The 26,057-nt window shown below is 42.5% G+C and overlaps 2 protein-coding genes across 4 annotated transcripts in view; both read right to left on the bottom strand.

Moving 5' to 3' along the window:
- The window catches only part of LOC116741718 (glutathione S-transferase omega-2-like), a 22,310-nt gene extending 8,920 nt beyond the window's left edge, over positions 1-13,390 (bottom strand). Inside the window, exons 1-5 of one of the 3 annotated variants that reach the window (XM_032608668.1) lie at positions 13,317-13,390; positions 7,924-8,145; positions 7,547-7,655; positions 5,639-5,861; positions 4,586-4,687 (exon numbers count right to left, since the gene is read on the bottom strand). In XM_032608668.1, the coding sequence (XP_032464559.1) occupies positions 4,586-4,687; positions 5,639-5,861; positions 7,547-7,605 (384 nt within the window). In that variant the 5' untranslated portion in view covers positions 7,606-7,655; positions 7,924-8,145; positions 13,317-13,390. Of the gene's footprint in view, positions 1-4,585; positions 4,688-5,638; positions 5,862-7,546; positions 7,656-7,923; positions 8,146-10,532; positions 10,597-13,316 lie in introns of those variants that run through there. The other 2 variants (XM_032608669.1, XM_032608670.1) reach the window with 2 other exon arrangements.
- On the bottom strand, positions 13,062-26,057 carry GSTO1 (glutathione S-transferase omega 1). Its single transcript, XM_032608666.1, has 6 exons — positions 25,958-26,057; positions 25,653-25,761; positions 22,177-22,399; positions 19,414-19,512; positions 15,635-15,741; positions 13,062-14,874 (listed from the first exon to the last, which is right to left on the bottom strand). The coding sequence occupies exons 1-6, from the start codon at positions 25,989-25,991 to the stop codon at positions 14,721-14,723; spliced, it is 726 nt and encodes a 241-aa protein (XP_032464557.1). The 5' UTR covers positions 25,992-26,057; the 3' UTR covers positions 13,062-14,720.

The raw sequence follows: 26,057 nt of genomic DNA, 5'->3' as shown, positions 1-26,057 counted from the left end.
GTTGCTCCGCGGCTTGTGGTACCTTCCCGGACCAGGGCTGGAACCCGTGGCCCCTGCATTGGCAGGCGGATTCTTAACCAGGGAAGCCTTCATTTAACCATTCCCTATCTAATGTACATTAAGGTTTATAATTTTTCACCATAACAAATAAGGCTGCTCTAATAAACACCCTTATACCCATAAATAAGCATTTATAGAGTTTATTAAAATATGGGAAAAATCCTTACGTCATAATGGTAACCAAGTTCTACATACAGTACAATTTCAACTACATAATAATATACATAAGAAAAGGAGAGAAAAAAATAATAACAGTGGTTGTTTCTGGGTAGTGGGATTATGAATTTCTTTTCTTAGTTTCTATATTTTTCTGTATTTTCCACACTTTCTCTAATGAACAAGTATTAATTAAATAAATTAATTTTATTTAATTAATTTTTAAATAACAAGAAGAACTATTATTCTATTGTTTACATGGTGGGAGAAGGTATAGAGGAAGTTTCTTAAAAGAAATACAGCAAATATTAGTTTACCTAGAAAGCAGCTGTCAGAATTGGACAATGAATTAAGTTACCAAACTAGCAGCACTAAAACTGCTCAGGTAGCCACGGTGACTAGAAGATAACCAGTTCCCTAGTGTGGAGGAATGGTGATTACAACCAAAAAATGGCACATAGGTGGACATGCTGAATTAGCTAACAAATCCAAGAGAACTGACAACGTATGTCTGAGCCAAAATCTCATAAATGAATGTTCACAGCAACACTATTCCTAAGAGCCAAAAAGTGGAAACAACCCAAGTATCCATCAACTGATGTGTGGATAAACAAGGTTGGTGTATCCATACAATGAAATACTACTAAGCCATGAAAAGGAGTGAAGGATGAAACTTGAAAACATTACACTAAGTAAAAGAAGCACATGGAAGGCTAACGTTAAATGATTCCATGTATATGAAATGTCCAAAACAGGTAAATCCATAGAGAAAGAAAGTAAATTAGTAGTTGCCTATAACTGGGAGGGTTGGGAAGAGATGGGGAGTGACTGTAATCTGGCTGAATCCTGTCCTTCACTGCACTTGGACTTGATTGGACTACTTCCATAATGAAAACATTTAGAATGAAGGCACTGCCGCCCGAAAAAAGAACAGCTGAGAGGTTCTGCCAACATTCCAATCCACAAAGATAAAAGAAAGATGGGATCAGGTGCTATTTTGAAATGCAAGTCAGTAATAAAGATTAAAAAACTAAAGCTTAAAAAAATTACGGGGCTTCCCTGGTGGCGCAGTGGTTGAGAGTCCGCCTGCCGATGCAGGGGACACGGGTTCGTGCCCCGGTCCGGGAAGATCCCACATGCCGCGGAGCGGCTGGGCCCGTGAGCCACACCTACTGAGCCTGCGCGTCTGGAGCCTGTGCTCCGCAACAAGAAAGGCCGCGATAGTGAGAGGCCTGCGCACCGTGATGAAGAGTGGCCCCCCGCTTGCCACGACTAAAGAAAGCCCTCGCACAGAAACGAAGACCCAACCCAGCAAAAATAAATTAATTAATAAAAAAAAAAAAAAAAGCTCCATTAAAAAGCTCTCTCAAGTCCAAAAAAAAAAAAAAAAAATTACGCTGCTGAGATTAATGATTCAGTAAAGACTAGCAAATTGGATTGAAGACAGAACGTGTGGTTAGAGAAGGGCAGCCCAGCAGTTTTTAAAACTCAGGAAAATGTTCAGAACAGGAAAGCAAGAGGGGAGCCTGCTGGTTAGAAAGAAAAACAGCAGTAATGTATCTCAAAGAATTGTAAAAATGACATAGAAAAATATGGTTATATAACAAGCACAATAAGCCTTTAATTTCGATGAAACTTTTTTTTAAAGAAAAATTTAAAAGTCAAACAGGGCATTTATTTCAAAAGAAGAAAATGTCAGTGTAAGGTTGCAAAAGTTAAACTGAGCCGTTTGCTTGAGGATAACGTGGCAGAAAATTATACACTGGTCTCTTAAGTTGTTTATCACTCAGAAAGCCCAAGGATATTTAAAATATTTTCAACTCACAGAAAATCCTGATTGTACAAAACCATGGGAAAAAATTGTACACGTCATCTCTATTAATAGAGAGGGGCCATCTCTATTAGAATTATTCGGACAAGTTTCAATTTCACTAGAATCTCCTAGAGTCAATACACTGGTATTGAGAGGAATTAATCAAATAATTCAAGCTCAGTGGGCATGTTTCAGATTCTGATACTGCCTTTGTTGTAGTTATAATTCCTGCTAACATTTTAGGGGACAAAAGCTACATTCAAATCTGGTAGAACAATGCTGAATACTCAGTGGTCCTTAAACCAGCCCTGGTTTAGGTAGCTTTCACTGATGCTATTTATTAGATCTGACAGGGTTGTTGGCAAGATTAAATGAGAGGATGTATTCAAAGCACCTGTAGCATCATGCCTGGCACAAAAATACAGGTTCACTTCCCCTGGAAGAACCCAGCTAAAGAACTGTGCCTCCGTCGTAATATTATACGTTTCTTTAGCAATCTGTAATTTTCAAAGTTCATCCATCATCCAAACACAGAGTAGGAGGAACACAGTTCAAAATGTGTTTTTAATTATCTCTGAGTTTAAAGGGTTTTGTTTCCCAGCTCCTTTCCCTGGCCCAGCAATTAACTGTAAAAAGGTAACCAGACATGATAAAATCAGTTCAGCTGATCTTTGAAATAAAGACCTTAAACATTCTCTATGGGCAAGAGCTTTCAAACTTCTTTTTGAAAGCAGAGGTCCCCCTCCCTCTCCAAATTCGAGTTTATTGGATGTCTTGTTAAATCCAGTGATAAGAGCAGGGCTGGTGTGGCTGAAGCAGGATCTGGAACCACCCACCAGACCTCCCCTACTCAGTGGTCCCTCTGTAGAACCCAGAAACTCTCTGTTTTAAAACACTCCCTCATCCTATAAATGTGGAAACCAAGGCACAGAGAGGTCCAGAACCTTACCAAAGGTTCTGTAATCTTGTAAAGCCAAGTCTAGGATCCAAGAGTCTACCTCATCCTAGTTGCCTCCTTGGAGTCAAGACCACAGTCTGTGTTCTCAGGACCAAAGGCTGACATTTCTTTTCTTTTTTTTTTTTTTTTTTTGTGCGGTACGCGGGCCTCTCACTGCTGTGGCCTCTCCCGTTGTGGAGCACAGGCTCCGGATGCGCAGGCTCAGCGGCCATGGCTCACGGGCCCAGCTGCTCCACAGCATGTGGGATCTTCCCGGACCGGGACACGAACCTGTGTCCCCTGCTTCGGCAGGCGGACTCTCAACCACTGCGCCACCAGGGAAGCCCCAAGGCTGACATTTCTTACACATGACTATTCATCATCCAGAAATACTGCAACTGTATAAATCTAAGATAGGCAGCTGGCATTGTAAATAAACTGAACTGCTTCCACTTAACAAAGGTCAAATGGAAGCATATTAGTAATCAGCCTTCCCTTTAGGGGATAAAAATAGCATTCTCTGGCTGCCAAAAGAATTACAACCCACCCATAGGGGGAATTTATCAGTTTCTGGAACAAAGATAAAGGAAGTCAAAGAACCGCCTTCCAGGTTATTCTAGATGTACAGGGTAAGTAACCCTATTACTGCTGGATTTTTTTTTTGGCCTCGCCACAGGGCTGGTGGGATCTTAGTTCCTCAACCAGGGATTGAACCCAGGCCCTCAGCAGTGAGAGTGCAGAGTCCTAACCACTGGACCACTGGACCACCAGGGAATTCCCCATTACTGCCAGATTAATGGAGGAGCTGATAACAGTCATTGCTCCTTGCTTACCCATAGACACTTTCCCCTTCTTTCTTGATTATGGAACTCTGATTTTATGCAAGGTGTTCCCAGCTAAAAGACTAAATTTCCCAGCCTCCCCTGCAGATACTTATGACTCTACAACTAAGTTCTGGCCAATGAGATTTAAGTAGTCATGGGGTAGGACTTTCAGGAAAGCCTTTAAAGTAGTATGGCCTTTTGCCATTTTTTTCCTTTCTGTTACCTGGGACTTGGATGTGATGGCTGCAGTTCTAGCAGCTATCTTGTTATTTTGAGTATACAAGCCTTGCACCAAAAATAACAGAACAGGAAGAGAGAAAAGGCCTCAGTCCCTGGTAACTTCATGAAGAAGGCATCAAAACAGCCCTGTACTACCTTACCTGTGTGTGTGTGTGTGTGTGTGAAAGAATAAATCCTTAAAGGACAAATTTACAGTGGTTAGGTCCCTTTTACTAGCAGCCAAACACAATCTCTAACCAACATAGACCTTGGACTCAATGGCAGAAGCTAGAGGATCCGTGCAGAGATACTTAAGGAATGTGGTGATTCTGGGAAAGGAAGAAATTCATCACATGCCCTCCCTCACTCCTTGCCAGATTTTCAAGAAAAGTTCCAGAGCAGGTTAGCAGAGGGCAAGTACCCACAAGTTAAAATCAGATGCCTAGTAACTGAACTTATCAAAGTCTGGCAGGAAAAGAATAAATCTGTGAGAGTGGAGGGTGCCAGGGTGACCAGGGTGGGGACCTGCATCACTTCTTCCACTGCATCTGGCCAGGAGGGGGACCCGTTTTGTACCTCTTCCAGGTTGCAGAACTCCTGACGCAGGGCTAGCTTCAGATCAGTGCATTCTCTCCCACATCTCAATGCTATCAGACACTCCTTGGTCAAATGTGGGACCTGATAAGAGGACACAGGTTCTTAGTGGAGAAGTCTGAGGGCTCCTGCTCTGCCTAAAAATGCAGCCAGAGCTTTGTCACTCCAGCTGAACAGGCCAACACCCACATCCAGGCTCCCCAGCTCCCTCTGAGGGCCACCTCTGTGGTTTCAGGAATCCACTTGTCACAGCACCCTGGTAAACAAGGTGTTTTAGAGGGGGCTCTCCGGTGTTCCTTACTTGGTCAGCTATTTCCATGCTGTACAATCTTGGGTAGGGCACTTACCCTCTCTAAGCCTCAATGTTCTCATCTGAGGAATAGAGCAATAATAATACCCACTTTAAAGGGCAGTGGTGAGGATTAAACGAGTTAACCTATATAAGGTAGTTAGAACCGTGCTTGGCACATCACAAGTGCTCAACAGACATCAGCTATTAATATCATTGAGTTATTTTTGTTTCTTTTCAAAGAGAACTGTCTTAAAATTTCTCCATCATATTCTCTCCCACTATCAACAGGTGCCCCCTTTTCTCTCTTCTACACATTTCCTGGGTGGTTGGCACTTTTGTTCCCCATAAAGGCCAATCTCCTTCTGTGCATTACCTTTTTCACATCCCAATTTTTTTTTTTTTTTTTAACCTGGGATCTTGGAAATGGTTCCTTTAAAGTACCACCAGTTTTCAATTCTTTCAATATTCCTGTCTCAAGTTACACAGTCATAACCATGCCATAACCGTAACTCTTGAGACTGCTAGTTCAAATGGAAAAGTACCTATCGGCTAAGCCTTTAACCTTTAATATCAGAGGTCACAGCTTTACTATAATTCCACACCAGTTATCCTCCTAAGGCACACATATGTATTAAAACATATCAATTTAACCAACGATTTGACTTTTAAAATGGATTGGAGTTTGGGAAAGACAGACAAAGTAAAACAGAGTGTAAGTGGCTTTTAAAAAAAATTGGATATACCTTATAGAATAGGTCCAATAACATCTTTTGGCGAGCTCGCTCATAAGAGTCACATGGATACAGCTTCCTTCCAGGATAAGCGTCATCCAGGTACTCACAAGCAATGACAGATTCATAGATCAGTTGACATTTGCTGTTCTCCAGGACAGGAATTTTGCCAAAAGGGTGCTTTGTAAAGTACCATTCAGGCTTGTTTCTCAGGTTAATGTTGATAACTTCATGTCTTGCAAAGCAAAAGGAAAACAGGACAGAACAAAAATGAAAGGCTTAGGCGGGCAGACACTCATCTTGAAAGCAGAAGCAATCAATCTATAAAATTAAAATTTGCAATGAGTGTTTTTAAAATTTAGGTTTGTACAGAGAAAAATACGTAACAACATCGTCTTCATTCCTGCCATAAGATGTGCTAGATGTTTTCGATGCCTTATCCCATTAGCTCCTCACGATTCCCCAGTGAATCGGGGAATCATGACGAGCAGCAACGGAGGGGAGGCAAAGAAAACATTTAACACAGCCCCTGTGAGAAATAAGCCTCCCTGTGGTTGAATCTCCTGCCCAATATCACCCACTAAGAAGTGGTACAGCCGAGATGGGAGGCCAGGCAGTCTGACTCAGAGCTCACAAGCTTAACCATGGCACCACAGATTTCAGTACACTTTAAAGTTTGAAAGTACAAATCTGATATCTGGAGACATTTTTCATTTGCCACAACTGGAGGGAGGGGGATTCTACTGCCATCTAATGGGTAGAGGCCAGGGATGCCGTTAGACATCCAGCAGTGCACAAGACAGCTCCTCCCTCACCAAACACACAGAGCAAAGAACTATCCAGCTCCGAATGTCAACAGTGCCAAGGGTGAGAAACCCTGCCCCCAAGAAGTATTTACATCAGTTCCTAAGCTGCCACTTCATCACTGGGGGTAAAACATCAATTGTTATTTTTCTTAAAAAAAAAAAAAAAAAAGGTAACCTTAAGGCCAAGTAGAATTGAGCAAGAGGGAAGAACCTGGAAATATAAGCCATAGAAACTCCACAGAGCAGAATTACATAATTTTCTTTAAAACATCTCTGTATTAGTCTCTGCATCTCTTTAACATGAATCCGAAACTCCCGAACTACCGATTCTCCGAGGCCAGAGTCAAGAGGCTGGAGTAACACATCTCAACACCTTGGCTTTGAGCCGGTCCATCCAGCCGTCCACATTCCAGCAAAGTTGCTCTGCCTTCCAAATCCAGATGTCCTTTGCAGGAGCTCATCGTGCAGAATGCCTTCTGGCGGGTGTGTACCTATTATCAGGTGTGTGGGAAACTTCAGGACACCTCTTTGATAGCAGTTCCTTCTATTTCACCATTTGGAACTATTTGTTCATTCATTCAAAAAATAGTTTTAAGCACCTACTACGTGCCAGGCTCTCTTCTGGCCCATGAATAAGAGAGACAAGTCCCTACCTTCAAGAACTTACATTTGTGTGTGTGTCAGTGTGTGTTTCTATGTGTGTTGGGGGAGGGGCTGGGAGATGTAAAGGAAAGACGGATAAACAAATAAGAAAACATTGCAAGCGCAATGAAGAGAACAGAATTGACCTGAAGACGCCTGGGGTGGGGTGGGGTTTACACTGGACAGAGCAGTCAGAGAAGGCCCCGGTAGCCTCCGTGGTGCCTTTCTTCACAAGCTCTAGGGGAGGAACCAGCTCACCGAGCCATCATTCAGTTTACTCTGAGCTGTCCTAAAAGTCTCCTGCACAGGCCTGTCTCTGCATTTCAGGACGGCACTCTCAAGAACCTGTCCTTTGCTAACCGTTTATTGACTTTGCCTCAGAAGAAAGACACAGAGAGCCTCTGAAATCTGACCAGGGCTCCCCAGATATCAGACATTCCCACGCGCCTACGGGGGCCCCCCTGCTTCTCACCTGATGCCTTTAGCCTGGAGGACCAGGCGCGTCCTGTGCGCGTAGGGGCAGAACCTCATGCTGTAGAGGCGGATCAGGCCCTCTGGGACAGGCCCTGGGGGGGCGCTCCCTGCGGGCGGAGGGGGATACAGGGAGGCAGATTAGCCCAGAGGGGAGAGGGGCCCACTCGCCTCCCCAGGACCCCAAGAGGGCCATGGGTGCTCTGTCTCCCATGTCCCAGAGAAGACACCTTTTTTTTGCACGTGGCTTTTGTGCAGAGGAACCCTGTCCCTCCTCGCTATGCTGGTCTGGAGGCCAAGGCCGGCAGCCACCTCACCAGAGCCAACATCCAGCCACGGGGCGCCCCCAGCCCGCGGACAGCTGTCAAGAGGACTCACCTTTCCCCAAGGTCCTGGTCGCATCGTCAGTCACGCTCTCCTGGAGTCTGCGCAGCGACCAAGACTCACAGTTGTGGCCGTGTGGCTTGCTGCCGCCACTGCAGGCTCCAAGGACAGCAGCGCTCCGGCTCTCCCCTTTTGCCCTATATTCAGCTTTGGAGCAACAGGTCAGTGGCGAGGTAGAGGGGGAGTGATCCAGGATGGCAGCTAGGATTATTCAACCTGCAGAGACATAGCCCCAGATTCGGAAGCCGTAGCAGGAGTGGGGAAAGAACAAAAAGCAAAAAAAACAAACAACAGAAAACAAACAAAAAACACCTGAAGAGTACACCTTGCTTTGAACTCACAACGTCCTGTGCCGTCTCTTCTCTGCATCAAGAATCCGTGAAGAATGGGCATTTAAACTCCACTTATTTCAAAGGAGTTTAATAAAAAATTGACCAGGGTAACGCTAACGTTTTCTTTCCCATTCTAAACCCTCCCTCTTGTGTATCTAAGACAATTTGCCATACCCTGTGTATAGTGAGTACTTTATTTTAAAATAAGGCCAAACTTTTTCATGATCTAGCAGATACGAAGAAAAACGTATTAGTGTTAAGATCTTGCACGACCCTAAAAGTGTCTCCTTAAATTTTGTGTCCTCATTGCCTCACCCTAGTTCTGGCCATACTTATGAGATTTTACTCAAACTATGAAAAACTGGCGATGAACAGAAACAAGATACCTAGAGGCAAAGACAAATTTGTGAGCTCTTTCCAACTCCCAGTATAAATTTCAGAGAAGACCCTTTTTAATTACCAAGGACACGTTGCGAACAGCCAGCAATACAGGGGCCACTTGGATAGCACGCCCATCTACATGAGATAAAGGAGGTAGCTATCTTTTGCTCTGACCTTAAGAAGCTGAGATTCTAAAATTTAGCAGGTGGAAATACAATTCTTTTAATTTTTACAGGATAAAGTTGAAATGGGAATTGCTTGTAAATGTATTTTATGGGGTTGACAGGTAAAGAAGGAAATAAAAGTATTATGTTTCACTCAGAGTGACTAAATGATTTCCATGGGTTACCTTATTTGATTCCCACAACCACTCAGTCAGCTATTATTATTATTCCTATTTTACAAGTTAGAAAATAATCTCAGAAAAATAGGAAATGCCCTGGTGGTCCAGTGGTTAGGACTCGGTGCTTCCACTGCCAGGGGCCCAGGTTCTAACCCTGGTCAGGGAACTAGGATCCCGCAAGCTGCGCAGCGTGGCCAAAAAAAAAGAAAAAAGAAAAAGAAAATTATTTGCCCAAAGTGACCAGTTAGTAGGGTTGAAGAACTTTAAAAATCCAAAGTCTGGCTCATTGACTTGGCCTCTAAAACTGGCAACAGTGTGGAAAGGACATGAATCCCAAAAAAGATATAGTACATAATAGCTGCTCAACAAATGTTAGCTGAATCTAAATATCTTTTATTAAAGTACCAGAACCTAATTATGTAGCTTATGAACGGGCACCTTTTGGTCTTTGGAATTCCAACCTATCCAGAAATTATTGGCTAACTGTGTTTACATTTTTTTCTGCTGAATAAGAATCTTTGAAAATCTTCAGAATAGTCACTCGACTACATTCTTTGCTAAGTTACTCAGAGTGATTTTATGTAAGATATGGTAAGTCGTCACTTTCTAAGAACTGGGGAATGGCAAAATGTATGCATAAATGTCCTCTGGAAAGAAAGTGCATATATGCCACCAAGAAGCCTGGCATTGGAAAAGACAAACTGGTTCTTGACTTGCCATGCTGGCAGTTCTGCATCTGGAAGACAGAGGAAGTAATAACTACTCTTCTGGAGCTACTTTTGATCAAAAAGTACAAACTGGAGGGTAAAATAGGAACAATCAACATAACCATGTCATGTGAGAGCTTCTGGTAGACAAGGAGCTGCCTCCTGATCAGACAAATATAACGCTCACATAGAGAAAGTATATTTCAAATAGTTGAGAGAAAATATAAACAGATTCTAAAAGGAAAGGCCGTATGAGGAATGTGAAATTCTCAAAAATCAAAATAAATTATACTAACATGGATTAGGTGCTTTATGTGTATTAACTCATTTAATCCTTAAAAGAGTCCTCTAAGGGTTGTATTCTTGCCTCAGTAAAATGAGGCTAGCAAGGTTAGGTCACTTGTCCAAAGCCTCACATCTAGTAAGAGGTGCAAAGGGTACTATGAAGCCTGGAAGTTTGACTCCAGGGGCGGCACTCTAACCAGGATCTTAATCTATACGAGAGATGGGAAAACTTTTTCTGTAAAGGCCAAGACGGTAAATGTTTTAGGCTTCTCAAGCCACCTTGTCTCAACTACTCAACTCTATCCTTGTAGGGTGAAAACAGCCATAGATAATATATAAATAAATGGGTGTGGCTGTGTTCCAATAAAACATTACTTATGAACGTTGAATTTGAACTTCATATATATTTTAATAGGCTTTTTTAGAGAAGTTTTAGGTTCACAGCAAAATTTAGCCGAATATATAGAGGTTTCCCACTAACCTCTGACCCCCACATGTGCACAGCCTCCCCGACTACTGAGCACCCTGCATCAGGGTGGGAGGGACATTTCTTACCATTGAGGAGTTCCACGTAATTTTCACATGTCACAAATCATAATTCTTCACTTGATGCTTTTTTGCAACCATTCTTAGTTCTTGAACTGTGCAATAATGAGCAGTGGGCTGGACTCGGCCCACCGGCTTTAGTTTGCCCATCCCTGGTATACACTGACAATGACTGGATTAGTAATAGCTAAGCTAAGGATTCCATTTGTAAAGTAAAAGGTTCCTGGCTCCACCTTTCTACCATGCCAGAAGAGAATGTATTTTCATGTTGTGTCTCCTCATTCCCACCTTTTCAAGAAAAGCAACTCCGAGAGTTGGAAAATACTGTTTATTAAAAGTATGGCTGACCCTTAACAACTAGGGGTTTCAAGGTGCTGGTCCGCCACACAGAAGGAAATCCAAGTATAACTTTACAGTCAGCCCTCCGCATCCGTGGTCATGCACCTGCAGATTCAAACAACTGCAGATCATATAGTACTGCGGTACATAGTGAAAAAAATCTACGCATAAGTGGACCCTTGCAGTTCAAACCCATGTTGTTCAAGGGTCAGTTGTATACCTGTATATGGGAAGTCACATTCTGAGATGATGCAAATCTATTTGATGTAGTCAGGGGAGAATGGACAAAGGGATGGCAAGTTCTTCCTCTGAATGGAAGCAATATTATGTCAAAGTTCTCACTGGGCACTATATTCAAACCCTGGCTTTGGCACTTAGGCAAGCTATCTAACCTCTTTGACCATCAACTTCCTCACCTGTAAAATGAGAACACTAAGCGCCTACTTGAAGGGTTTTGATGTAGCGAATGAAATTGTTCAGGTGGCCGTCCTCAGTATAGTAAGAGTTTAGTGTACTTCAAAATTAATGATTAATACTAGTGAATAAGGACACATTTTTAATAGCATAGTGCATTCTGATTTTATATCCAAAAAGATAAAGTGCACTGCAATTCGGCTTTGCCAAGCACATTAGAATTAAAATTCAACTCAGAATGCTTATTTCATCAGTTACCAGTTTAATACCAATTGAATGGGTTGAATGCTGCAGGCTACCTTTCAGTAATGTGGTTTTTAATCTTACCACTGAACACTATGGTTTCCCTAGAAAGATTTTAATTATGGCCTTTAAACTTAACCCTATTTCCTCTCAAAAACTCAGTAAGTACCTCTTTGAAACCCTCTTTGCAAATGTTCCTTGTATATCATGTTTACACCTCTATTATACTGAGTCATTCAAGAAATAAATGGTAATAAGGCTATACTAAACCTACTCCAAATTGGTTTCCAGCTACCTGAAATATGACGGCATCTGTTTTGAAAATGGGGAGAACTTCAGTCCTGGGTGATGATGTCTTAAGCCTTCTAGGAAAAAAGTGCCACCACATTAATAATAATCTCTTCACTCTATTTACCTGAGTCTCTGTTTTGAGGAGAGGAAGTGGGGTTTGCATTTTGCAATTAAAAAAAAATTTTTTTTTGTCATACCAATCTCTGATAGTGGCAGAACCTGGAGGACATTCCTCTTAGTATTTCAGAAGCCTAATTTACATGACAGATTGTGTTACTGGGAGTTCCACTATTATTCACCAAGTTCAAAGAGTTAGGCAAGTGAGGAAAAAGGCTCTTTTTCAAACGGGTCTAGATTTAGGACTTGTTTCAAAGAAGTTAGGATCAGAGAGAATCCTGTATTCTAATGTCTTTGGGACATTAAATAAAATTACTAAAGTTGTCAGTGGGGGAACTTCATCTTCCCACTGGGGAAAGCAGGGTCAAAGGAGACTTTCTTTTAAAGTACGTGATTCTGCTTTCCTGTCCCTATTTTATAGCTTAAGGGATCAAAGAAAAGAAATTAACAACCTTATATAATAACACTTGAATAAGCAAAGGCAGATTCTCAAGATCCTAAAATAAGCCAAAATGAAACACTTGTAAAATCAAACAAATTTCGATTTGTTTGGGTTTCGAAAAGGAACATCAACACTTCCTGTCCTATCCCAGGAACAACAGTGGTGTGTCAAAAAAGTGGCTACAGTCCTCTCTCAGCTCAATCTCTAAAACTTAAAAGTTGATGAATAAAGAGTCTGAGGCAGAGGCATATTTAAACGCTTATTTTAAGAATGGTCTGAATGACTGTTAAAAGAGTTCAGGCTGGGTTTAAATCACCTCTTCAACATTTACTGGTCGACCCTGGACAAATCACAGCAACTTTCCATGCCCTGATGTTCTCATCTGTAATTCAGACCTAATGGTACCAACACATTGTATGGTCTGGGTTGAAGTAATTCAGACTATGGATGAGAAGCATTTAATACGTAGCAACCGTTAGCTATTATTTTTATTATTTTAATGTTGCAGGGAAGACCCATAGTTCTGACAAGAAAGAACATTCCTGGGGACCAAATGCCCCTGTCTGTCAGTGCCCTATAATGTAGCTAAATTAGTGGTGCCCAATGCAGGGCTGACAATTAGTGATATGGGGTCGTCTTTACTTGTCTCCAGTCAAATCAGAAAACGAGAACAATTTAATGACTTTTTTTTCCCCTTTAAGTTAAAGGTATTCGCTTTAAAGACCTGTTCCTTACTCTCAGATTATAGCCCTTGCGCTTTTTTTTTTTTTTTTTTGATGATAAAATCTCTGATGAAACTTTGGTGAAGTAGTTGAACTTTCTTTTAAAACGGTTACGCAAAATTAAAAGTTGGCAATCCTATTCTGGGTTCCCAAATTCGTGAAAAATTCAAAATTGACCTCTAACCCCTCGTCCCTTCAAATGCTATGCAGGCAGCAGCAACCCACCCGGCGCAGGTGAAAAGAGAGACGGGTCCGAGGCACCTCCAGGTGCGCGTCCGACGGAACCGGATGGGGAGAAAGAGAGCCGCAGGAAGAGGCGGGGCCCAGGCGGAAACCGCCCCCTAGAACGCGATCCTATCCGCCAATTGGCCGCGGCGCCCGGAGCTTCAGCCAATCTTCCAAGCCTTTGTATGTGCCCCGGCCTCGCAGTGCCAAGCTGAGCCAATGGGCGGCCGCGTTACAGGCTCCTGGGTCCCGGAGTCTTGGGTCCTCACGGGTGTCTGTGGCTGGCCAAAGTGGGAGCCAGGTAGTGGCTGGTCATGTCACCTGAGTCGCCTGGAGTACATCCGACCGAAGTCTGCCCGCAGCCTGCCCCGGGTGGGGCAGGCGAACGGCGGCAGAGTTGGGTCCGCCCGGAGCCTGGGCGTTGGTGGCGGCCGAGGTGGACGGCTGGAGGCCGTTTGTGAAGTCAACCAATTCTCAGCTGCCTCTCAGGGTGCGGCCCCCTGGTCGCCTGCATCACCATGGGGCGGAAGACTCATTTCAAATGTGAACTCCCTGGCCCACCCTACCGAATCGGAAATCCAGGGGTGAGCCTTAGGTGACTGTTAACACGCTCTTACGTTTAAGAATAAGGACAGGAAACTAGACTGTACTGGGCAGGTCGACAGCCCGCCCCCTAGTTCTGATACAAGAGCCCTGTGCTGGGTGTGTTTACCCAGAACTTTATGCCAGCGTCTTAAGGCCTCACTTAACCTCAGGACCTTAGTTGGATCATCTGTAGAATGAAATCCAGCCTTATATACTGAACTGATGGAGGTGGTCTTCACAGTATTCACTTACATATATGGGACACATTCTATGTGCCCAGCGTAAGATTTGGTAGGAAGGATTTGAAGGGGTTAGTGACTGGAGACTGGGAGAACAAACAGGAGACCACCTAGTCACCTGGCTTAGAGGTGACGTGGGTCTGGACTTCAATGGCAACAACAGTAAGAAGAAAGGTGTAAAATTGAGTCAGTGATGGAAAGGAAAGAATGAGGAATTGAAAAGTTCTTAACTCAGAACCCAGAAGACAAACTTGAAAGGGCATCTCTTGAAATGACAACACGGTATCCAAGTGGAAATGTCCTATGGGCAGTTAGAAATCCAGATTGAAGTTCAGCTCTCACTAGAGGTGATTTAGAGGTTTTCAGCATGGACTGTGATAGAACCCTTAGCATCCTTTGAGCGTCCTGAGACAGGAAATGTGTTTACATTTCTGCAGGAGGGACTTGAGGAAAGCCCACTGTAAGGCCATAGTGTCAAATCAGAGAAGGTGATCCAGTGAGACATGAGAGCACTTGGTAAAATAAAAGCATGTTATTCATATTAGTGAACCGATATATTATCCGATATATCCTGTCCCCTTCAGAGCCCATAGTCACAGGCCTCGAGGTTGTTCTGCAAGTAGAGATCTAAGAAACCTTGAAAGGCTTTTGGATCAATGAAGAGGGATGATACTGCAGGATCTTTCATCATGGCTTCCATCCAGAGCTTAAGATTTGGAGTGTGGTTTACATACCTGTGGGAGATGGAAAGAATGAAGGTGTGAGCAAGGCTAAGTAGGAAGGCATTGCCAATTCTCCTATATATCATTATTACCACTCTGCAGTTTCATATTGTTTTCCTCTTTTAAAAATAGTTCTTTAAAAATACTTATTTAAGATGCATGCAATCATTGAATATGAGATTTGGAAGATATTGTAGAGGTCCTTGTTTTATGAAGAGGAATCTAAGACTAGAGTGAAGTGACTTGCTCAGTTAGCATGAGAACTTGTCCAAACGGACATGAAAGACAACCAAGAATGTTATATATTTGTTATTCTATGGTCAGATTGTGACTAAAAGTAACCCTTAATAGCTCTAAGCTCGAAGAATTGGCAGTAAGGCAAGGTCGCTGCCAAACTTCGAAACACAGTTTGGAAAATAGTGTGGGACTCTTGATGGTAAATGGGAGGTAGCATTGGTCATACACTCCTTCCTGAAATCCTTATGAAAATGCACATCCTTATGGATTTTTAACCAGGAGGGAAGGAGTAATTACTTTTAAAACATTTTACTACATGTCACAGAACTCCCCACCCCTACCGGCCCCAAGGATGAAAAATGGTGAGTGTAGGTATAGGACATGCCCTGGAAAGTCCAAGTCTCCTCCTGTCTGCTTGCTCCCATTCATGCCAGTTGAATGAGATATGTTAATTTTTGTTCATAAAAAAAGGTTAGTATATACTATTTTAGTTATCATTATCCTAAATTAAGCACAAAATATTCAAATATCTTACTCATTTAACTCCAGGGCTACCAGCCATTCAAACCAGGGCCAGATGAGGTAATCAATCATAGAAAGAGAACTGCCACCAAAGAAGGTTGTCTTCTTATTAGTCAGAACCTGAACATTAAACAGCATAAGAGTACTTGTTATTTGTGCATCTGGTAAGATTCATCAAAAGAAATGATGAAGGCAAGAGTTAAGAAAGTGAGAGCAGCAGGTTTAACCCTGACATATTCAAGTTGGCTTTTTGTCTGATTAGTTTAAGCTTTAGAATCTCTTGGTTTGGGATGAAGCAAAACGGTCAATAAAATAAACTGGAAAATGGAGAAAAATAAAACAAGCTACAGAGTACATGATCTTTGTAATAGATATATCCAACAAAGGACTGGTATTCAGAATATAGAAAGAACTCCTGGGAATCAAAAAGAGAAAAGGCAGAAAACCCATCAGAAAACTGGGCAAGACTTGGACTTCACAAAAGAGGAGGTCAAAATGGCCAATAACCATTTGAAAAGGTGCTCAACTACATTAGTCATCAGGGAAATGCAAATTAGAACCAAAATGTCATACCACTTCACATCCATCAGAATGGCTAAAATGAACAAGACAAACTTAGTAAGGGTGTGGATCTACTGCTGATAGGAATGTATCAATAATTTGGTACAACCATGTTTTAACAGTACCTACTAAAGCTGAGTTCATGCATACTGTATAACCCAGTAATTATATTCCTTAGAAATGTGAACATATGTTCACCAAAAGATAGGTATAAGAATGTTCACTGAAGCACTATTTGTTACATCCCCAAAGTGGAAATGTTTACTGTCTATCAGGACTAAAATGGATAAATTGTACAGGAGTCATACATTGGAACACTATACAAAGAATAGGAATGAACTACACACAATATAGATGAACCTCAGAAACCTGATATTGTATGAAAGAAGCCGGACCCCAAAGAGTGCATATTATATGATTCCATTTGTATAAAGTACAAAAACCATCCAAAAGTAATATTCTGTTTCTAGATATGGATGCTAGTATCATGGCTGTGTTCACTTTGTAAAAAATTCACCAAGCTGTACTCTTATGCTTTGGGTAAATCTCTGCATACTTCAATAAAAAAATTACTTAAAATATATTGGAAATAACTAGATTAACTGCTAAACAGATGCCAACTAAAATTATTTGAAAACCAAACACAAATACTGTGATTCTGAAATTTAAGAAGGTGAACTGGTATGGTTTTGCGAACAGAAGAACTGAGAATATCATCTGGCTAATCAACACCAAACCATTTTATAAAACATCCATAGTTTTTCTTAGGGCCGTTGTAACATTCTGCATTGAAGATAGAACATTTATACCTATCTGAGTATTTGTCTTTGGTCTACCACCAAACTAATCATCTGAGCAGTATGGACCGCATCTCACCTTCTACCTCCCATGCTGTCCAGCAGAGTGCCTTGCAATTATTAGGCACTCAGTATTGTACAATGAATGACTATTGTTTGCGGTTGTCCTTAAACTGTAGCGCCTGGTAATATTATGCATAAATAAAATAAGTATGATAGTTTCACTCAGAAGGAAATGCCCTCTCAGCAGCCTGAAACATGGAAATGGTACCACTCACTATAAAGTGTGAGTCCTTAACCTGGAGTTCTGTGAACTCAGATGGGAAGAAAATTATATGTCCCCCAACTAACCCCAAATTTAGCAGGTAGTATGTGGATGTTCTACTGCTCCAGGGGCTGGTACCTTCAACCTTCACCTTGTTCAAGAGTCAACTGCAGTTGTACGTAGAGATTACTTGAAATCAGGAAACATGATTATCTTCATGTCCCTATATGTGAAAACTGATTCCCTGGCGGTCCAGTGGTTTAAGACTCTGCCTTCCAGTGCAGGAGGCGTGGGTTCGATCCCTGGTCAGGGAACTTAAGATCCCCCACGGCATGTGGTGTGGCCAAAAATAAAACAAAAACAAAAACAAAACCTGATTCAAGAAAGAATATAAAAATCCTGAAAATCAATTAACATTAAGGAAACTGTACTATTAAACTCCACCCCCATAAAAGACACCAGACTCAAATGTTTTAAAGAAATAGCCAAACCCTATCAAATGATTTCAGATCTTAGAAATCCAGAGAAAGTAAGCCAACGCATTTTATGAGGTTACAGTAGCCTTGATATAAAAACCAAATAAAGATATGATAACAAAATAATCTTCTTTACGAACAAATATGCAAAAATCATTTAAATATCAACTAATTCTAAAGTATATATGAAAATCCACTGAAAACAAGTAGGTTTTACACAGTAATACTGGCATGGTTCAACACCAGAAAAATCTGTCAGTGCCACCATATATATTCACCAGATTAAAGGGAAAAAGTTCAATGAACATTTCAGTAGATCTAATAGATGCAAACAAAACAGTAAAAATCCAATACTCATTCATGACTTTTTTTAAAATTAGAAAACTAGTAATAGAACTTTCTTAATAAAAAAAAAGGTTTCTGAAAAAATCTCCAGCAAAGTTCATACTTAACGATAAAAGGTTAGGATGGATTCCCATACAAGACAGGACTGTATCTTCTCTCAGGAAAAACCTAAGGTTGAGTGAATGGAGGATGATGATTCCATATACAGGTCCAAATGGCAGCTCTTCCGCAAAGCAGGTAAAAACACATCTGGGCTTCCCCAAATGTCTCTCTGACTAATGGCAAACTCTTGTGGGAAATGTTTATTATATAATAAACATTTTAATATAATTTTATTTAAGTTTTTATGCAAGTAATTTTCTTTCTTTTTTTTTTTTTGCGGTACGCGGGCCTCTCACTGCTGTGGCCTCTCCCATTGCAGAGCACAGGCTCCAGATGCACAGGCTCAGTGGCCATAGCTCACGGGCCCAGCCGCTCCGCGGCATGTGGGATCTTCCCGGACCGGGGCACGAACCTGTGTCCCCTGCATTGGCAGGTGGACTCTCAACCACTGCGCCACCAGGAAGCCCGATTTTATTTCTTTTTATATGTTTATGTAAGTTTATTATATAATAGTAAGTGGGAAAAAGAACACAATGACTTATACTCTGATTACAGTTATGTTTACTTTTTAATATATGTTCAAGGACTGGGCTTTCCTGGTGGTGCAGTGGTTAAGAATCCACCTGCCAATGCAGGGGACACGGGTTCAAGCCCTGGTCTGGGAAGGGAAGATCCCACATGTCGCGGAGCAACTAAGTCTGTGCGCCACAACTACTGAGCCTGCGCTCTAGAGCCCACGAGCCACAACTACTGAGCCCGCGCGCCTAGAGCCCGTGCTCCGCAGCAAGAGAAACCACCACAATGAGAAGCCCGCACACCACAATGAAGAGTAGCCCCCGCTCGCTGCAACTAGATAAAGTCCGTGCACAGCAGCAGAGACCCAACTCAGCCAAAAATAAATAAATTTATATATATATAAAATATATATGTTCAAGGACTGAAAACAAACATGGAAAAATAACAGGTGAAAAACTGGAAATGTGGGTGAAATTTTTCCGTGATATTTTCATGTCAGTGCGATAAAATGTTTTAAAAGCAAGCCCATGACAAACCATTATTAGGTGTTTTGGTTTGTATCTTAAACACAACAGCTTACAGCTGCTATCTGTTGTAAACTAAAATTTCCTATTTGGTATTATTGCTAATTAAAGTGATTTTGGAAATGGGAGTATGAAGAAAAGAGTAGAAGGTGACAGCAGATACAACGTATCACTTCAATAAAAATCAAGGAGAAGGGGTTAATTACCTCCTCTAGCTTGCTGAATTCTTTATGCAATTCTTCTTTCAGGCCAGAGCAGTCTTCCTTATTTTGCCTTCTAAGAAAGCTTAATAACAAAGGTGGTACCTAGACAGAGAGTAATTTCTTAGTTTATCAGTGTGACGCTAACTACACCAGCCCCCTCATATAAAAGCGCCATAGAACCCTCATAGACCCAGTGTCAGGATGTTCTAGAAACTTCAAAAGTACACCAATTCCTTTGCTCACAGAGGTCGGGTACTGATCTTAAAAACAGTTTTGTTGCCTTAGATGCTGTACTGGTCAGGATTTTATAAGCTGCAAATAAGAGAAGCCGATTGGTGAGCTTGGGTCAAAAATGTCCTAAAAAGACACTGAGTGGCTCATAGAATTGTTGAGAGGCTGAACAAACAGGTCTGGAACATTTCAGAATCATGCTGGGAACTGACCTGATGGGAAGCACCCACTGCCACCAGTGAACCGAGCACTGGATGCTAGTCTGTGCCGCTGCCAGAAGTTGGACTCTGAGGTAACCAATGCCACTCTGGAATTCAACCTGGCAACCACCGCAGCTCCTGAAAGCCAGGAGCTCTGCCACCAGCCACCCTCACCAGTAGAACCAGCGCCCCACACCAAGCCTGTTTCCCCACATGGCTCATTTCTGAATTGAACCCTACCATGTGTGTGTCTGAGAGGAAAAGCCTAGGTCCAGACCTTGGCCCCAGCTGCAAAGGGAGCTGGGAAGGGGATTTTCCTGATTTCTATCTTGGGGAGGGCATGAGAAGACAGTTCAAAGTGGTTGATGACCTGAAGACTTGACAGGTGTCCTGTCAGATGCTTTCATGCTTGTGGTAGAAGGTTTGTGTTTTAATGCTCGGTCTTTGGTACTGTCTCACTGCAAGAGACAAAAGTCCACTCGTCCAGTGGAAGTAAACAGGCACTTGTAAAAATACAGGAGAATGTCCTGAAAGCCCATCCATCCCAGGGTACAGCTTGCCGTCATTGGAACTGAAGGTGTGCAGGCAGCCCTTCCTTCTGCGTTTCCATCCGGGCCTGCCTGGTCTTTCATCTCTGCTTCTCCTTAAATGTCTGCTCCTTGTTATTTTCCAAATGTCAAATCCCTTTGCAATGCTCTTAATTTCTGATTCCTTAAAAATTCTTTTTTTGTGTGACTTTGATTTGTTGTCTCCAATGGTATATACATACACCTCTAAAACCTCAACACTTTTATTGTCTTAGTCTCTGTGTCTCATTTCCAAGTTCCCAGGAGAGAAGATGATTTGGCTGTGGATGCAGGTGGGGGCATTTCTGGTTTGCTGAACTGGGGCCAGGAGGGTGGTGTCATAATAGTGCTTAAGGCCACCTCTTCCCTAAGTGTGAGGGAAGTAATGGTGGGCATCTCCAGCTGTTAGCTCATTTTCTTTCTGGACAGTACAATGAATCTCGTTACTGTTTTTAAAAATTCTCCAACATCTTTCTTGTAAATGCCATATTCCCTGTCCATCATCTTTGATGGCAACCATCTCTAGTATTCTTTCGTTCTGCTAAGCCAGACAACTCCCTCTTCCTTCCCCATTGACTTCCCTTTGCAATGTCTCCTTTAAGAAAATGTTCTCCCTACAAGTCTCACCTTCTGGATATTTCTCTAACCACTTCTTTCCCTAGAGATAAGATGTTTCTTATTGTGCTGAGATATATCCTGACAAAAGTAACAGAATTATAGAGATATAACCTGGCCATGCTATTCGCATTGTCTACTGTTGGTCATTTCTGTGTTAATACTAATTGTTTGAACTCACCCAAATGTTTGATTTAACATTGATGCTAATTAAGACACAGACAGTTCTCCTATAGGAATGCCATTTACTCAGTCCACAAGGAGCTATTGCCAACACACAGAAGGTGCTCACAACTAGACAATGTGGCTAGAACAACAAGAGCTAACATTGAGTATCTACCATCTGTTGGACTCTAGGTGTTTTATATTAACTGATTTTTATCAATGGGATGGGATCAATTACTATACTCATTTTACACATGAGCTGAGGCACAGAGGTAAACTAATAAGCAACTAGCTCACCATCACATAACTAGGAAGGGCTGGTCACAAGCCTAGGCAGTGGGCCAACAGTGATGGAAACACGGCCCTCACCCTCAAGGAGCTCACAGCCCTGGTACAACAAACAGGCAAGAAGACGGCAGTCCCCACAGGGGAAAGTTAGCACACGTGGGCACACAGAGCTGGGCACTAACCCAGCCCGGACAAGCTTCTAGAAGACAAAGGTATCTGAGCAAAGGCTGTTGTCCCTTGGTTCCTTGAAGGATTGGTTCCAGGGCCCCCAGCAGATACCAAAATCCGCTGATACACAAGTCCTTTATAAAACAGCATAGTATAGCGGGCCCTCAGCATCCTCACGTTCTGCACATACAGGAGTGCAGACCGTACAGGAAAGAGGACTTGGAGACAACCAGGCAAAGTGAGAAGGGGGAAGAGTCTTCCAGCAAGAGTTGAGAAGAAGGTGGCAAGTTTGGGAAAAATAAAAACATTCAGCATGACAGGAATATAAAGTGTTAGGAGAAGAGTGGAGAGGTGTAACTTTGGGAAGTTAACAGGATCTGGACCATGAAAGGGCTCGTAGGACATGTCCAAGCAGACAAGAGCATAATGCTGTTTGTCTTCCCCACCCAAATCACTGAACCATCAGTGACAGCAGTGATTTAGCTTAAAAAACAAAGGTGTTATATAGGAGCTGAAATTTCTTGAACACACACCTTAGAAAACAACTCAAAGACCATCTTTTGGCAAGCTTTCTCATAGGGGTCATCTGGCAACAGCTTCTTTCCTGGATATGCTTCATCCAGGTACTCACAAGTGATGGCAGATTCGTAGATCACTTGACCCTGACTGTTTTCCAGAACTGGCACCAGGCCGAAGGGATTCTTCTTGAAGAACCACTCAGGCTTATTTTTTAGGTTGATGTTAATGACTTCATGCCTGAAAAACACATAGAAGACAATGAAGAGAGTAACATTTTTCTTGTACTCCTGAATAAAGCCTCATTGGTCTTATCATCCACTTAGCTGGTCAGACCCGAAATTTCAGAGTCAGCTTGGCCTTGATTCCTTCCCCCTGCCACCTCTTCCTCAAATCAAAGGATCAGCAAGACCTGTCAGCTAGACCTTCGAATCACATTCTGGCTTCATCCACTTCTCAACTTTAACACTGCCACCTCATCTAAGATGTCATCTGCCACCTGGACCTCTACAATAGTCCCACCAGCCCCTCCGCTTCCACTGTGACCTCCCTACGGTCCATTCTCCACACACAAAAGTAAATTGGATGAGGCCACCCTCCTGCTTACTTACAGCCTCTCGCTTGCTCCTCATTGCAATGAGGATAAACTCTAAACCCCTTGATCTGGCCCCAGCTTACCTGTCACATCTGCTTCCTATGACTTTTCCTTTAGTCATTATGATCTTGCCACACTGGCCTTTTTTTTTTTTTTTTTGCGGTACGCAGGCCTCTCACTGCTGTGGCCTCTCCTGTTGCAGGGCACAGGTTCCGGATGCGCAGGCTCAGCGGCCATGGCTCACGGGCCTAGCCACTCCGCGGCACGCGGGATCTTCCCAGACCGGGGCACGAACCCGTGTCCCCTGCATCGGCAGGCGGACTCTCAACCACTGCGCCACCAGGGAAACCCCACACCGGCCTTTTTTATATTTCTTGAATTACTTTCTTCATTGTACTGATAATATGTAACTGAAATTACTTTGCTTACTTAATTACGTTTGTTATGTCACTTCCCTAGAATGTAAGCTCCATGAAAGCAGGGATCTTGTGTGTCTTGGTCATATTCAGAAACCAACATGTAAATCAGCAAAGTTATAAGTAGATTTAAATGCTATGAAGAAATATAAACATTTTCAGATAGGTACTCAGTACACATTTGTTGAATAAATAAGTGGAAATGCTTCAAGATTGTCAATTAGATACTCCATTTGGGACTAAGAAGTATCTTAATTGTAAAAATATATGAGCCAACTAATTGAGTTTCTCCACACCCCACCACTCCATTGTATGAGAATCAATGATAAAATTCAATTCCTTTTGCTAATTTTAATAGAAAGTTCCTCACTTTTTTCAAGAATATTAGGGAATCCAAAAAATCCATCCACGAAATAAACTTTCAGATTAAATCTCCATGCCTTGATACTTTTTTTAAAATGTTACATGGGTAAATCACACTAAGTGTGAAAAACAGGTGAAGTCCAGGCTATATTAAGATTGTTTTTAGAACTAACTTGTATCTTGCCTAAGAGATTTTAGGGGAAATAAGAGAAAAGAAAGTTTCATATAATCGTTAAAGCCAGGTCCATATCATTGTCAAAACTGGATGAGTAAAAAAAAAAAAAAAAAAAACTGGATGAGTGTTCAATAGAACAGATTAGCTACTCAAAAGTAATATACCCAGCACCTTTTGTTTCCTATTTCCTCATCCACCTCAGCAGCTAGCTACAACAGCATTATCTTGACGATTTAAATATGCAATCCCTCCCCCCATGGAAACAAAGGAACAGCCAGATTGAACACTGGCATCTGTGTGTATGTACGAAAATGTTCGTGTGCTGTCAGATTACCGGACACTTCAGATACAAGCCACTGCAAGAAAAATGACGTTCCCTGCTAAGAAATTATCAACATTTCTGAAATTTTATAGTATGAAAAGAAAAGGTAAATCCTGGGCTTTTGTCATAAAGAAAGTTCTCAGAACACACATGCATTTTGCTAACCTGGCATGGTGAGCCAACAAGGCAACATATCTGCTGCAACAAGTTGGAAGATGCACCTTTTAGAGAAAACCATGCTTTAGTAAATTCTATCATGTGGTAAAATCTAGTACCTCTCTAAGCAAAGCCTTCTGGGACTCAAAACTGATCCATAAACATAGCAGACCTCTGTTGTTCGCACTGCCTGGCAGCTGTTACACCCTTCACCCTCCATACACACACTTTTATGTAAAATCACTGCAATTTTCCTTTGGGAAACTGTCCCAATAAGATATGGTTGTTTTCAACCCAGAGTTCCAGAAGGGCACTAACCCAGGACTTTGTGGCCCCAGATCCAGCTGTGTCTTGCTCCTGGACTTTTCAATTGTATGAGCACAAGATATGTCTTTTTTCAATCCAGCTGAAATGGATATCTCTTAAATGCAATAAAAGAATCCTGACTAATACAGTAAACATTACAAGAGTTGGATAAAATAATGTTTTGATAAATGTTACTATTGAATACTTTGCTATGTGTTCACAATCTGTTTCATCCAAAATAAGATGCAAATCCTACTGAAGTGATGACTAATTCAAAGATAATTAGTTTTTTTTCTTTAGAATATATCTTACTTATTTTTTTAGAGAAAAGAATTGCCTGCTTAATTCTCCCCCAAGAAGACTAAAATTAGTTTACAAATTCTAAGCACATACATGGAAAATTTCTTTGTCATGGGGGCTTTGTTTTAAACTTCCACACTACAGGTATCTAATGTCTGTTCAACAGATTCCAAAGGTCATTGGAAGGGAGGCGGTTCAATGGCTATTCAGCTCAGGGAAAAGCCAATGACTTGCATATTTCCTGTGGATAACCCATATGTCAATCACCTTAATAGTTTCAGTGAGGCTTCCCCAAAGTCTGAATTTTTAGGCATAAACACTTTATTTCACTCAACCAACAACCCAATCTATAGGAATATTCACAGTACAGTTAACTCAGCACTCTGTCCAGAGGAGGGTCAAGGTCTGGACTCTTCAAGGGGGCAAATTACCGACTATTCAGGAAGGGACTATAGCCTCAGAATAACAGCAAACAATATAAACAGGACATGAAAGAAGCGGGGTGATAGAGAAGGAAGTACAGCAGAACTCAGGGGTCTGCCAGAGCTAAAAGAGCTGCCTGTGGTTACCATTCGAGGGATCTCTGCATGCCACTAACTTTACTGGAGCCTCAGCTTTTCTGATCCATAAAATGGTTAATCTAAACGGGGTGTCCTAGACTGGTGGTGTCTGTGGCATTCCTCCCGCCCCCCGAGGATAGGGTTCATAACTTTCTCTGTCCCCCCCCTCCCCCCAAAAAAAGGCTGATGTATTTTGTAGTAAAGGAAGCTGCGGAGACCCTATCGAAGATTTCCGCCCGCTCTTCCCGCAGCTGTTGGTTCCTGGCTGGCTCCGGGAGCGGCCAGCGCCTTGATCCTCACCCAATTCCCTTGGCCTTCAGGACCAGGAGCGTCCTCTTGGCGAACGGGCAGAACCTCATACTGTAGACGCGAATCAGGCCCTCGGGGACCTGCCCCGGGGGCGCGCTTCCTGCGGGGAGAAGCGGAGGCGGTTACAACCCCGACAGCAGCGGGGACTCTCAGCCTCCCGCCGCCCCCCGGGCCTGGCCAGTTTCCCGCGGGTGTAAGACCTCCTGCGTGGCTCCGCTCCGGAGCACCCCAGCCCCCAGGCCCTGGCCCCGACACACGTCTGAGGGTCGCCGCGGATCGCGGCGGGCAGGCCTCACCCTTCCCCAGGCTCCTGGCTGACCCTCCGGACATGTCGGCGCAGCACAGGCCCGGCTGGCGCCAGGGCTTGCAGGCGATTCCGAAAGTCGGTCGCCCCGC

The sequence above is a fragment of the Phocoena sinus genome, chromosome 16 (genome assembly GCF_008692025.1).
Source record: "Phocoena sinus isolate mPhoSin1 chromosome 16, mPhoSin1.pri, whole genome shotgun sequence".
NCBI lineage: Eukaryota > Metazoa > Chordata > Mammalia > Artiodactyla > Phocoenidae > Phocoena > Phocoena sinus.
The sequence above is the reverse complement of the archived record's forward strand: the minus strand, read 5'-3'. Positions and strand labels throughout refer to the sequence as shown.

Coding starts and splice junctions, on each gene's coding strand:
- GSTO1 (XM_032608666.1), bottom strand. CDS start 25,991: ATGTCCGGAGGGTCAGCCAGGAGCCTGGGGAAGG. Junction 15,742..19,413: donor AATTCAGCAAGCTAGAGGAG/GTAATTAACCCC, acceptor TTTAATGTTCAG/GTTCTGACTAATAAGAAGAC. Junction 14,875..15,634: donor GTAGCCCTGGAGTTAAATGA/GTAAGATATTTG, acceptor CATCTCCCACAG/GTATGTAAACCACACTCCAA.